The sequence below is a fragment of the Trichogramma pretiosum genome, unplaced genomic scaffold, assembly GCF_000599845.2.
Source record: "Trichogramma pretiosum strain Unisexual culture from Peru unplaced genomic scaffold, Tpre_2.0 scaffold1, whole genome shotgun sequence".
Taxonomy (NCBI): domain Eukaryota; kingdom Metazoa; phylum Arthropoda; class Insecta; order Hymenoptera; family Trichogrammatidae; genus Trichogramma; species Trichogramma pretiosum.
Window position 1 is genome coordinate 685480 of NW_019641703.1, and position 14958 is coordinate 700437.

At 45.1% G+C, this 14958-nt stretch overlaps 2 protein-coding genes across 3 annotated transcripts in view; one reads left to right on the forward strand and one right to left on the reverse strand.

Moving 5' to 3' along the window:
* Nucleotides 1-14958, reverse strand: part of LOC106656216 — a 148558-nt gene that overhangs the window by 113005 nt on the left and 20595 nt on the right. Inside the window, exon 2 of the mRNA XM_023462787.1 lies at nucleotides 1509-1679. Coding sequence (XP_023318555.1) covers nucleotides 1509-1679 — 171 coding nt within the window. The remainder of the gene's footprint in view (nucleotides 1-1508; nucleotides 1680-14958) is intronic.
* The window catches only part of LOC106654688 (LIM domain transcription factor LMO4-B-like), a 103558-nt gene that overhangs the window by 67523 nt on the left and 21077 nt on the right, over nucleotides 1-14958 (forward strand). The gene's annotated exons all lie outside the window — the stretch shown is intronic.

The following is a 14958-nucleotide window of genomic DNA, read 5'->3' on the forward strand; positions in this document are numbered from 1 at the left end:
CTCAGCTATGCTTGGCTCGGCTGTCTTTCCACACGTTTAACGAAGCGGAAGTCCACGGACAATTAGGCGAACGAGCGAAACAATATCTTTCGCACGCGCTAGCTGCAGAGACTGTTTTAAGCTTCGCGAAGCGCATGTTTGTCTTTCCTCCGTATAAGCATCTCTCGCTCGCTTACTTTTTCCTCCTACTCGTTTAATGATGATGACTGCGCGAAGATGATGCGGGTGGTATTTTATGCGCGAGTTAGAGAGTTGAACTGCGCAGCAATTCTCCTCTCTTCTCGACTTAACACTCGTCATATTTGGTATATGGGTATACTCGAGCCAAAAGAGTCACGTCGTTACGTTCTCAGGTAATGTATTATTTATAAACGCACTTTTACGACCTCGATTAGCGTAATAAGCGTTTTTTTAACGAATGCGCGCGTGATTAGATTCGTGCGTAAGTGCACCTGGCATATTATATTATATAGTACGTGATCGATAATTTATTCGATACGCTATAATCCAAAGTATATAGAACAGGCGACCTTATTGGGGCTTCAGTGGTGGCGCATTGCGAATTGCGTCGCATCGAGCTAGCTTATATAGCACACACGCATCTATATATAATATACAGGCCATTATATAGGCGGTGGTATAGCTAAACGCGAATTATACATACAATTCAATCCGTGCAGCCATAGCCTTGCTGCTGCTTTGGCTGCAGCGCATCTATATAACGGGCGCAGGAATCGATCAAGCCAATTAATTCAATACAAGGTGGAACAATTATTTTAACCTTTCGCAGATTGAATTATTCATAGTCGTCTATATAATCCACCCTACGGATTCACCATCGACCCCCGCCCCCCCCCCTTTCTCCTATATTATAGTATAATACCCTTTCCATCGATATGCAGCGTGAGCTTCGTCTATGCTCGCGCGCGATACACTTCTGATATGTAATTATAAATGCTGTGTACGCAGCGGCGGTACATATGCGATCATACAGCGCGATGAGTGCGAGCTGGTGCCATCGGGCATGTACGCGTGCATTACGAGGCTTCGATACTATACTATATATTTCTTTGAAAGGGAAAAAATTCAATTTGGCCGGGTACACTGCTGTTTCTGACGACGGCGACGATGATGATGATGACGATGCTCAGCCGTAGCTGGCATCGCTGCGGGCACCCGGGTCCCAATCAACAGCCCCTTTGTAAATCAGACGTCTCCTCTATGTGTATACGCGCCAATGCTCAGCTCTCTCAGCTCTATATATATAGCAGCAGCGCCCTGCCGTCGTCGACAGTACAAATACGGTACAGTACACTGCAGCGCCGTACATAAAATCAACCATAGATTCGGTAATTAATAATAATCGCTTTAAATCAGGGATTGAATCGATGCCGGCTTTGAGCCGCGTCTGCGGACTTCTCTTCTTTTCTTTTTTTGTGCTCCTTAATTACATAATACGGTATCCTGGATCGTTAAGAAAATTTTCTTAGGATTTATATAAAACTTACCGAGAGCAGAGAGGAGCAGCGGCAGACAGGCGTGAATAACGAAATCAAGAGCAGAGTTGACCCTGATCTTCCAAGACGAGAGAGCTGCCGCGTGACGACGACGACGACGACGACGACGATGGGGCGAACTGCTTGGAGGGAAAGAATTAGACTTGAATGGATTTTGCCAGGCTGAAAAATTTTAAAGATTTTTTATACGTATAGATATAGTACATTCATCGAGAATTGAGCGCATGCGGGGAGGAGGGTCGACGGTGCGGCGGGTTTTTTATATGATTTATATGTATACGTTATATCTATAGAAAGTATCAGATCCCGATCAGTATTCAGAGCACGAGCATCGAATCAATATTCTCTCTCTCTTATTCGCGCCCGGCGCTAATTGAATTAACGATCGACGCTCAACGTGCGCAGCAGCGTCAGCGGCAGCAGCAGCAGCAAGTGCAATTTCTGTCTCTGGTTAAATAACAGGCAGCGCGCGATGGCCTAATCCTAGCACACACGTATAATATACGGAGCTCCGGCGCGGGCCGAGGGGGGTAGATATTTCGTACACCGACGTCTATTATTCAACGGCATAATAAAAGGACCTCATTAAAATCTCACCAGTGGATCGTTGCTCTGCAACGCACATGCTTCATGAGTCGGTGTGTGTTATGCTTGTGTACACGAACGAGCAAAGACAAATAATGGCAAACAATACGTATGTATAATATGCCGCGCGTATTTAAGGCACGACGAGCTCGACTGCTGTATGGGTGCACACGCGTTGCTCGCTTCAATCAACAACAACGGCTACTGCTCCCGCTATCTATATACGTGTGTGTGCATGTATTGCTACACGATCGCAGCCAGAAACACGCACATACACAGAGAAAATCCTTCTAGCCGAAAACTCTAGGCGGGCGTGAAAATCGCTCGACCGTCGCCCTCGCATACTTTCTATACATACGTATACACATGAGTATACGAGCATCTGTAGCCTAGAGTTTTGCAACAGCCCCGCACACATACACATTAAATGGAACACGGCAATACAAGTCAGCGGGCGAGCGAGCGAGAAAGAGAGGAGGATGAGGAGGAGGGAAAAAAAGAGTATAGAAGTTGGTACGGCGCTGATTGCCACCACAAAGGGTGCAATTATGCGGCCCTCCGGCAATCACCACGCATTCTGACCAAACTCAACACACACATACACATACACGTAGCGAGCTAGCTGCTGAAAACTCTCCAGGAGCTTGGACGATTTTTTTTTCGTTCTCCAGTCGGCCGCGAGCTCTGAAATGCTCTTTGATTTGCTACCGTGTGCAAGAGAGAGAGAGAGAGAGAGAGAGAGAGGAGCGATGATTGCCTCCGCGCGCCCACCGAGCTCTCGCAATCAGCGTGGCACTCTACACACATACACGTACAGATCAGCGCTGAACGCACACACATATAGGCACGCGGACGTGTGACTAATGTGCATTGCTGCGCGCGTGTGGCAGGCAGACACGACTCCGCATGCCCGCTTGTGCAAGAGTAAAGAAAGAAAATAAAAACAGGAATAATGCAAAAATCAACCGAACGAGGATGGATAACGAAGTTCGAGTTTACTGACTGCGATCTATACATATGAAAATAAGGATAAAAGGAAGGATTGCAGAGCTGGTTAATACACGCGTGGTACGTGCCCCACGCTTATGACTCCTCGACGCGGGAGAAAATTATTTCCATTATCGAGCTCATGCATCGAAATACTAATCATTGTAAGCACGATTGACCAGAACAACGGCAGCTCGGAGCGCGCAATGGACCGATGATCGAGCTGCTTGGGAAATAAGTCAGACGATGCGTGAACTTCTATATACCGGAGAGAGAGAGTAAAGGCCAATTCGATGGATCGTCGACTTATTACGCGCCGGTAAACAAATCGACCTCCTACCAAGGCGTGTGCATTGACCGCCGATGCAGCGCGCACGACTGGTAATGCGTATGAGTCAGTTAAACACGTTTTTGTATGATTGTTGCGGCGTGGAGAGAAAGAAAGTTTGCTGTTAATGCGCTCGAGTCGCGCTAAATGGATTCGATAACGTGACGACGACGATATAATTGCTCTTTCTCTCTATGTTCCTGTCGCTCTCTCGCGGGGGGGTTGAGCCCTTATATTTAGACATATGCGCATGCGGGCATGTTGCAAACGCAGCGCGTTAAATACACTGCGCGATTGCGTTTCGATAAAGACGTTTATAATGTAACAGCTGCACAGGACGAAATGAGAGAAAGAGAAAAACTTTAATCGAGTTTTAATTTTCTCAAGATCATATACGACCCGTCGATCGTATGTAATTTAGTTTTTACAATGTAGCGCACGTTTTTCTGCTCGATGTTTTACGAATAAACAAATTTGATTCAGAAACCAAAAAAAAGGAAAAGAAAGAAAAGAGAAGTTGATTCTTGCTAAAATCAAATTTCGCTTGGTCATGCGCAGTGCATTCAAGAAAATACAGTAGCGGTTAAATAGCTCAGGGCACTCGGGAAGCTGCAAGCGCGAATAAAATATGATTTGATTTTCGCGCGCGAGCGCAACGTTATAAGGCTCGACTCGAGTGTACACAAAGTATCATAATCGAAACTTAAGTAAGCGAGAAATGTAATTATTATAAGATTTAAATATGAAAATACCGCGCGTAATGCAATGAGAAAGTGGCACGCAGCCCGTTTGAGAAAATGTATATTTATATAATAATAATGCATACGACGACGATGCCCTTGGGCCTAAAATGCGGAATACGTATATTATATGTGGAAGCTGCGACGCGTGAACTTTACGACAAATTATACGTATACACACACACGAGTATGAAGACAATCTGTATGTGGTGGTGCGGCTGCTGCTACTGCAGAATTAATTAATTATCGTTGTAAAGCCACGGCGGCTGCGGCGGTGGCGGCGGCGCGCGTTCGTTTTAATTAATCTTTCGACGCTAGAGTCGCAAGCGCTCCACGTTTTTTAGCAATAATACGCGCGATTAAATTTCGACGTGCTCGATAAAACCGCACGCCTGAATATAAGACGTACACGCATAGGCACGCATACATACGCAGACGGTGTCGATGGGGCAGAAAAGGCGTAAACGAGAGCGAGAGATGTGCGAACCAGATGTTTTTCGTGCGACAAGACGTTACGAATATTATCGAGGGTTCCTGTCTCTATCTTGTGCTCTGTGGCTGCACCCATATAAGTTTTGAAACGAAACGAAAAAAATATTAAAGGAAGAAGAAGCTACACATAGCCGAGAACGCACGTTCTCATTATTATACGTATTATAAAAGCCGACCGCTAATCCAGTAAATGTAAACTACGCTTATAGCGTGTGCGCGCGTTATTTCCACTACGGGCAAAGGCGTGACCGCAACCGTGTCACAGCGAATTTTGCGCGCAGCTTGTGAACAACGTTAGTATGTTGCTGTGTAGTGTGGATGTATATGGCATGTCCATTGCTGCCGCTGCCGTCGTCGACGTCGTGCATTATATGTACGTTCCACTCATCTCCACGCTAAATTTGTTATGATAATTTTATAAAGTACCCGTGATATTGTTAGAAGAGGGGTTGCGCATGTGTGTGCGTGTATTTATAGGGCGATGTGTACATTCGTTCGATGAAAAGCCTATACACATATGTGGACGTATTTTGAATCAACTCTTTCTCTCTCTTACTCTTGTGCAACATGTGCATAACGAGTGTCTTGTCATGAGAAACCCGTAACTATTACTTTTTTTTGTTTTCTCTCAAAACAATCGCAGGATCGTGATTAACCCGTACGATACCCAACGGACTCGAAAGTTCATGGTAAACTATCCCAGAAGTCGAGGAGAAGCCTTTCATTTGAACGACAGAATAAACAATTCGATCATTTCAGTAAAAAAGTATATACAGGCAAAAATATAGAAGAAAGAAAAAAATTAACAATACGTTTATATATGGCATGATAATTTCAATTCCAGACGTCGTATCTATCATACGCGCGTACCCCAATATTTTGCGATTAATCCATTCACAAAACGATTTTCCAAGGGCCGCATGTGCCGAATATGCGCGGACCCCATATATAAATTATAGCCTCCGCGTGAGCCACTGGTCTTACGCGCGTTACGCTCTTTTTACGCGGATATATACGGCGTATATGCGTAAGTCCCTGCCGTATTGTAAAGCAGCGCGACGAGGGTCACACATGCAGCACAAATACATTGTAGCACGTAAACTGCATTTTTTTTTTCACTCGTCGCACGTATCTAAATATTGACTCTAAGGATTTGCGCAAAACGTATTTGGATCTAGACGACAACGAGGAGGAGAGGCCCCGGTCGGAATGGCCTATATTAAGGAATAATAAGCATAGGCTGTGAAATCCGTTGAATTCGCTCGAGAGAGCTTAAAAAATAAAAGGAGGTCCCCGTTTGTGCGTATAGTAGTAAGTACGGTATACGCCGCGTAGCATTCTCGGCAGGGATTAAGTCTGCTGCTGCGTGTGCGCGCGAACTGGTAAATTCGTCTGCAACCGGTGTGTTGACAATTTTTTTTTATATACCATCGTATACGCGCACAATTGTACGGCACAATACTTTGTTGCGCATGAATTTTTAACGCGTCTGAAAAATACGCGTTTCGAGTGTGCGTAAGCGTTACAGTGTGTACACAAATTTTTTGCAAATTGAAATCCCTTCCGAAGAAATGTGTGTGTGCGTGCGTGCGCGTATTACAGCTTCAATGCATATACAGTGTACACACAGACAATGCGAGGAATTTTCATTACACATCGGGAACAGAATTTCTATGATAGTTACGTTGGAGCACGCGCGTAAAGCTCAAAGCGCATCGGTAATCCAATCAACTTCGAAACGTATGTGTATAAATGCGTACGTCATTGCACGATGTAAGTTCCGAAAATTTTCTGAAATACCTATGTTACATTCATAAATGCGTTAATTATTATTATTATTATTATTATTATTATTTTTTTTTTTTTTTGAGAAAAAAATGAATTGTAAATTAACGTGAACTTATATTAAGTCAAGAGACGTCCCGAGTTGATGGGTATTATAATATTATTAACGATCGCAACGGCGTGGCAAATCAAACGTCCCGTTTATTAAAAAAACAACACACCGACACCGACGGTGGGCGCACCAAGTTCAACACACCGGCTTTCGCACTGCATTTTATACTTCTCAGTTTCCAGTAGTGCTGCCGGTATATATCCCGAAGCAATCGGTCTTGATCTCTATATAGCTATACATAACTAAATGTAAGCATTCGACTCGTCGAGGTGGGAGGTAAATATCGTTTTTTCGCGCGCTCGCGCACGCGGGCGAAGAAAAAAAAAACGCAGCAGCAGCAGTGGCAGCGCGGGGTGAGGTTATTGCCTGTTGGGTGATTTATCTAGTAATACTGGCCGACAGCGAGCTATATATAGCCACATTGGTATTGGTGTGTAAAGCTCGCTCAGCTCTCACAGCAGCAGCACACACAACTCGGCGTTGGAAATTAAAAACTCACTTTATTACACGTCTCATTCTCTCTCGTTGGCGTTGGCGTGGGTGCGCGCGCGCGGGTTGTGTGTGCAGGCACGACTTAATATGGTCCATACCTGATGGAACGGAATATTATTAAAGTTCACCCGCGCGTCTGTGTAACTCTCCTCGCCGGCGACGACGACGGGCGCAGCAGCAGCAGCAGCGGCAGCAGCTCTTTTCCCGCCTCACTAGGCTGCGTGCTTGCGCAGATATTATAAGGGCATGTCCTTGCCGCGCGCGCGCGCGCCCCCGATATAGGTATATAGGTACACACAGCACACAGCATCACCATTATTACGGATGATGCGGCGTCTTCTTCACTCGCTCTATTATATACGTGCCGCTTATATAAATCTCAGGGCTGCTTCGTAGTTCGTATGTGTGCCCGCCTGCCTATGTATGTGTATGTGTGTGTGTGTGCTCCTGTAAACGGACGCTATATTGAAATTGCGAACTTTTGCTTATATATTCCACTTTCGAGCCCGTTCCTAGCTAGACTGTGTTGCCGGTACACTGTGCTCTCTATACTGCGTGCTTTGTCTGTGGGATGAGTGTATGTGCGCGTGCTGCCCTGGCAATAGATGGATGATGAAGCTTCAAGCTGCTTTGCTCGAACTACGAGAAAAAGAGAAAGAGAGAGAGGGAGATTCATTATTTTTGCTTATGTGCAGCGCATAATATTAATATATATACAAGCTCCCGTATGCTTTCGCTTCTATACGTATCAGTATCGCCGCATAAACATACGCCTACACCCGCACCCATCTCTCGTAGCTGCGCGCGCGAGTTATTATTAATTTGAACTGTCTACACGTGTACACATACACGCGCGCACGAGAGCATGCGCATACACTCGTGATATTAAAAAATTGTGTGCCGCCCGAATTTTTTAGCTCATTTTCTCCACACCGCATTGAACTCTGAGTTTTCATGCGTACAGCAGCAACAGCAGCAGCAGGGTGACTAATCCATTCACGAGGAAATTATATACGAAAGGTCGTGGGTCCAGGTGCAAGCCTGTGTGCGTGCGTGTGTAAGCGCATTTTAATGCGTACGCGCAAGGACTCGAGCACGAGGATAATCCACAATAGAATACACATAGGCGCGTAAGTGGCGAGAGTGGTGCGCGCGCGCGCGAGTTTAATGGATAATCGAGTAGCGCATGGTATACGTCGAGGCGCGCACGCGGCCGAACTACTATATACGACATGCAGCCAGGCCGAGAATTGCGTGCTCTCGAAATCAAATACGCTTGACTTGGCCGATGTGCGTATATATTCTCTATCCTTCCTATGTTGTATACGTATGCGAAGCTCGCCTGCCGAAGCGAGCGAGCGAGGAGTGGCAATATATATGAATAGCTAGAGCAGAGCCTATCTACCACTATACTATATCGGAGCGCGCACGACCGGGGCCAATTCAATTGTCTCGAGAGAGATGGAAACGGAGAGAATTTCATATTAAACGTATAACGATCGCGCACAGGATCTCTCTCGCTCTCCCTGTCTCTCAAGATGCTGCGCGCGTATAGGATCGTCGTGGTACATCCATCAGTAATATTGCATATTAGACATATCGTCGTACCGCGTGCCCATATAGGGTCGTTTCTCCGACACATTTTTACATAGTTACAGTAGATGATATAAGTAAGCAAATTTTAAAAGTACATGTTGAGCTGTGAAGCTGTTTGGGTAATTTTCTAGTAAAAACCCATACAAGTTTTCTCTAAAGTCACTTTGAAATCGACAAAGGAAAAAGCTCGATTTTTACTTCTAACTGAAGTGCTTGTGAAAATAAGCCTATAAAGAACAAACAGTGCGAGCAATATCCATCGCGTTATAGTTCAGCAGCTGCCAACTTCTTGACATTATACATTGTATGCTCTTCTTGATGCAGTGCGATCATCTCGAGCCTCTGTGCAGCTAGCCGCACACACTCAATAGTATGCTGTACAGGATCGGTATCATATGAATGGTCTAATATAACGCGACCGAGCGAACCTCAGCAATTTATTTATTACTGCCTGATCTCGGGGACTTGAAAGACCTATTATTGCATTTTTCCAAACGTCTCGTCTCTTCTCGTCTCTCCTCTCTGTCTCTCTTCCATCTCGCGCTACTACGTTCGCTCGCTCGATTCGCTTTGACTGGATAGGTACAATCGTTGTCTCTCGCTTCATCGTGACGGCGCGCTGCAGAGAATATCAGGCGCGATCACAAGGACTATCGTATAAGCGCGCACGCAATATATAGAGATATATGTATCAGCACAATTTATACTATATATAAAAGGCTTACGTGCGCGCTTTTCGCAAATTAATATCTTTTGGCAGCGTATAGTAGCAGTAGCACGAGCGAGGCCTCGCACGCTTGTAGTAGCAGCTTATATACGTGTATTGTATTGCGAAAAAAGTCCATGCAGCATAAGGAAATTCATCGATTCGATTCTGGAACGATAGGCATTTAAGCTCGTAAAAAGAGAGAGAGAGACGAGAGAGGGGAAGAGAATCCGACTCATTTGATAATGTAAGTTTTAATATCGGTAATTCGATACGTTTTCAATTCGGTAATGGCTTTAATTACGATTGATTGAAAAAAAACGGCGGAAGGGAGGGGATGGGTTGAAATGGAAATCTTTATATAGATTGGCAATAGCACTTGGCCTCGATGTAATCCCGGCTGACCTGTCTCTCCCTCTTTCTCTCTAACCCCGTATACGTAATGGCTCATCCGATCCATCAGCTACTCTCTCTCTCTCTCTCCCACCCTCTCAACTTTTTCTTCAAATTTCAAAAACAAACAAAAACGCTAAAAAGCTTTCTCTCTCATTTCAATCTCGCGCTTTTGCATTGCTTTATCTCTACTATACGCGCTCTCTCTCTCTCTTCTATATACACAAGAGTCAGTGATTATTAATGGCATTGCAGCACACAAAGTAAGTTTTTGTCCAGAGTGTCTATACGTGTATACATATAGTAGAAAGACAGAGAGAGAGAGAGAGAGAGAGAGAGAGAGAAAGAGAACCAGAGCGGGCGCGCGAGGGCGAGCTAAAAGCATTAGTGCTTGCGCGCGCTTTAGCTTTCGAAAACTCACCCGCGAGGGACTTGCCAGCTGGAGAGAGAGAGAGAGAGAGGATCAGAGGTTAGGCGTATGTATGTATGTGTGTGTGCGCCTGTAAGCGCGAGTGGATGGATGGATGAAAGGGGTGGGAGAAGGATGGGAAGGGATAGCGAGGCTCATCTTGTAATGGACTCGGGAGACAGTCGAGTCGGCTAATGGACCTTCGCTCTCTCGCAGCTTTCCTGCGCTCGGCTATACGCGAAAGCTCTTACGTATACACACACACACACATACACACGCATATGTATACAACATTTCTGGGCCGTGCGACTCGACTACTTACATGCCGTGCCGTCTGGGAGTGTTTGTGTGTACATGTGAGTTAGTGTGTTCTATCGATAGCTCAGGCTGATGCTGCGTACAGTGCCACTGCTCGCTTTTCCACTAGTTACACACAATGCCGCTCATTTTTATTTCGCTAGCATGCGCGCGCGCCTTTTGTTTTCTCGACTTCTTTTCGACTGTGCTAGATATATGTGTATACAGCCTGCTTGCACTTTAGACGCTGTACTGCTCGTTTCTGTACGTACTTTCCGAAAGAGAGGCCAGAAAGAAGTCATTAATCTTGCTTATTTCGTTTTTTTTTCGCCTTATAGCCCAAGTCAATTTTTCCCGATCCCGATGCTCGGAAGTTTTTGAAAAATGTTTATGTATCCGCTCTCCTGGAGCGGGCGCGGGGCAATAGACATCCTGAACAAAGTAGTATATACGCTTTTAAGTAGTAATAGCAGTGGAAGAGAAAAAAAGCAATTAATTTCGAACCAATTTTCGTAAGATGCATAGTTAAACGAACTCGTTTATTCTTCTTAATTACAAAACTCCAATTACGAAGGTATACCGTAAAACCCCAAATGGCGTGACACCCTTCCTGGGCAAACATAATAAAGCCACTCGCGTGAGCTTTCGCAGCCCGACACTTCTCCCTCCCGCTGCTGTACGACCCCCACGCCCACCCCTGCCCCAATGCTGCTGTGTGCCTCTCCTCAAACGCCTCGTTCCCTTGCCCTTCTACTACGACTACTACTACCATACTATTGCTCTCTTTCTCGATATCTGACTCGGTCACATTAGAAGTGCAATGTTGTTCGGGCCAAGCTCTCTCTCTCTCTCTTTCTTCCGAGTTTCGATCAATCCTGCCCGCCGACGAAAGTAATAAGTCCAGAAGTCGAGAAAGGAGAAAAATTATATTACTATCTTCGGAGATGACTGCTGCTGCTGCTGTGAATGCGCATGCCTGTGCGTATGTGTGTGTATATATACACATATATGTGTAAAACGAGAAAGAAGAGACCGAGGCGCAGGGATAATGCGATCGGACAAGAAACGCTTTGCGAAGTGAAAAAGCACGAGCAGAAGTATATAGGAGATGTGCCCGCGCAAATACACATACACACGATCGCTATATGTGTGATCGAGCTTATACTACACATACACATACTCACGGGCAAACGTAAGGGAAAGAGACGAGTGGCAGAGCATATATAGGAGGCTATAACAAGAAAGTTCAATCGAAGTGTGCCGGCTCGAAGGAAAAAAATCCATACATGTAAAGTAGTACGATATATAAACTCCTCTGCGTATGTGCGAGCATATATCGTGAGCGAGCTCGAGGAAGAAAAGTTCGAGGCGGAAGCCGAAGATATCTAATTTGAAATTTGCTTTCTCTCTCTCTCTCTCTCTCTCTCTCTGTCTCTCTCTCTTTCTCTTTCTCTTTAGAGCTTTTTTAACACAAACGAGACTAATTCAATTGTAATTATAACGTTGAATCGGTGCGAAAAGTACGAACGCGCTCGAAATCTTAATTAAACGTTAGATAATAAAATTAATCGATTGTCTCGAGGGGGCAATCACCGCAGGACAGAGAAAAAAAGTAAAAGGAATATTCTTATAATAGCTTTTTTTTCTATCTCTCCCGCAGCGAGCCTCAACACCGCGTCGCGGTATCTCAAAACGAATCGGTGGCTCGTGCGTCCAGGCAGTGCGGCGCGCGCGATATTTGTTTCCCCTCTTTTCTCTATATAGCTTCCACAGATCGGAGGGAGGGTGGGTCGACTGGCTGGCTGGCTCCGATACATCAGCTTCATGCATAATAAATTTTGGGATCCATGTCGCGCGTTTTCTCTCTCTCTCTCTCTCTCTCTCTCTCACTCACTTTCAAAGGACAGAGAAAAACGTCCGAAACAAAATGGGAAATTGCGCCAAGCTAGCTCCGAGGAAAAGGAAAATTTCGCAATACGCAAGAAGGGATGCGCCAGCAGCGGGTCAGAAAAAACGTGTGGGCTCAACTGGACCTATACATAGCCGGAGCGGGATGCTTGTAAAAGAATATATATGAGCAAGACGCGCCGGTCTTTGAGTAATACATAACTATATATCAAGGCAAAAGTTACGAGTATTCGTTTTCTAACTTTGCCATCAAATTGTTGCGGCTAATACATTAATACGATCGAATCGGTCGCAGGCTCAAAATGTATACCTTGTGTGTATATAAATTGAATTGGCCGCCGCGCGCGGACATTTTAGTGAAATTAGAAGCATGAATCTTCGATGAGTGATTACATTATGACGATAATAATAATCATTGGACAATCAATTGTGTTGATTAATTTATATTAGATGAATTAAAATAAATCAAAACCAGCCATAACCTTTGATCGACAAGTGGTACAAGGTTGTTATAATAAAAATAAAAAATGAACGTCAAGAAAGTGAAAGCTCGCGCGCTGCGCCGGTAAAAAAGAAACGAAAGGAGAGAAAAAATAGCACGGTTATATAGCAGAGAGGGTGTATATAATATATGTATATCGCAAATGTATAAGAGCGAGAGAGAAGGGAAGAGAGAGAAAGAAAGAGAGAGAAATGGCTACATAGAGCGGTGGCTTTTTTCGCTTAATGCGAGTAATGATACTTTTCGCCCGAGCCTTTTCTTCGCTCGCAAGGCACTCTATATACTTTCAGAGCTACTCCCTCTACCCCCTAGACCGGCCCGATACTCACACACACACACACACACACACACACACACACACATATACCGGCATCAAGCTCTCGAGAGCTTGTGTACGAATAGTAGCATTAGTGGTAGTACAGTATAGTGGTAGTTGAATAAGTAGAGGACGAAGTAGACGTCGTACAGAAAACCTCCATTAAAGTCCCTGGAAGTGATTAGTACTCCTGACATCATCGTCTCTTTTCGTTTTTCCCCCACCCACTACCTCCTTCCATCCTACCTTTTTTTAGCCTCTCCATTTTCGCTCACCTTAACTCTTTTTTTTCTTCGCATTTATTCTTCTCGGTTTCGTTCCCCCCCATATAACACAAAATACTATCGCGTCGCTCCGTCATCGATGAAAATTACACAACGCTCGAGCGCATTTTAATTAATCCCTTTCATTAATGATAATTTTCGCCAGAAATTCGTTCGTATAAAGATCTCAATTTTGTGCACGGGGTATAGGTGGAGAGGGGCCATGTATATGCGCTTATACCGGTATTGTTTTTCCCTTGTCTACTGCAGCAGCACGCGTGCTTTTCTTTACTCTCTCGCTCTGCCACATCGTATATAGAGAGAGAGCCTAGGCAGTAGTGAGCCACAATCCCATTAAGACTCTTCCAATCAACGGCTCTTTCAATTTTCTCTCTTTGCTCGGGCTCTCTAGCTGCTGGCAGTTCGTTCGTGTGCACACACACAGACTAACACACATACATGCGCGTACGTTTACGTATATCCTATGGGTAATAGCTATTTCGTGTGGTTATTTAAGCCTAGGCAAAACGAGTCAATTATTATTATAATACTTTTCATTTAACCGCACGCGCTCGAACGTACGGGCTCATTAGTTAATGCATAAATCCGCAAGCAGGTCGTGTGCACTACGAGTTCGCGCGTATACCAAAGAAAAAAATTGCTCCGCTTTATATAAATCAAGCGATAATTACGCGAAGAAGGATATAAGCAAGGCACGCGAGTTTTACACCTCATAGCGAACTGCCTTACACAAAAAAAGAGAAAGAGCGAAAAACATTGCGTGAGCGCACACCCCGAAGCTTTCATCAGAAATTAATCAAAGCTCGCGCTCACGCGCTCTTATATAAGATTGGATTTAAAAAAAGTTATTGTGCTTTGTTGTTGTTGTTTTTGTTGCCGCACTTTCGCGTTCAATTTGTGAAGAAGAGGCAAAGAGGTGAGAGACAGCTGGAGAAACGACTGCGTGAGTTAGCGTGCGTGTGAATGCATGTGTGTATGCGCAGTGCACGTATATAAAGGCCTTTCATTAAACTTATACGAGCTTTGGCAAGCGACTGCACGCCTCTAAATCAGAGCAGTGCAGTGGCATCAAAAACGATGTAATTTTTGTAATGGGGAGGTGTGGCTTTATCCGTGTGTGTCTGTCTGTACATGTGCGAGTGTATATACGTAAAGCATATACACCGCTCGCGCCGCTGCCACTGCAATAGCATCACGAGTTAATATAATGCTCGACGCGCGCGCGCGCAAATATCGCTCTTCGCGGGGCTTCGAGCACGTTTTGCTTATCCATCTCCCCGTCGTCGCTTCGTACCCCCGCTACTCCCTCTGCGATGGTTATGGTGGGGGTAAAAGCTCGGGAGTGGGGATAGGCATCGGAGAAAGCACACGAGGGCCCCGAGGGTTCGCGTGATTGCGTCGGCGCGCAACATCATTTTCCGTATACATACACGCAGCCGAACGAGGGGGATGAAACGTCAGTGTGTTCGGGCGTATACGCGTGTACGTTTGTGTGCACAGCAGCACGCG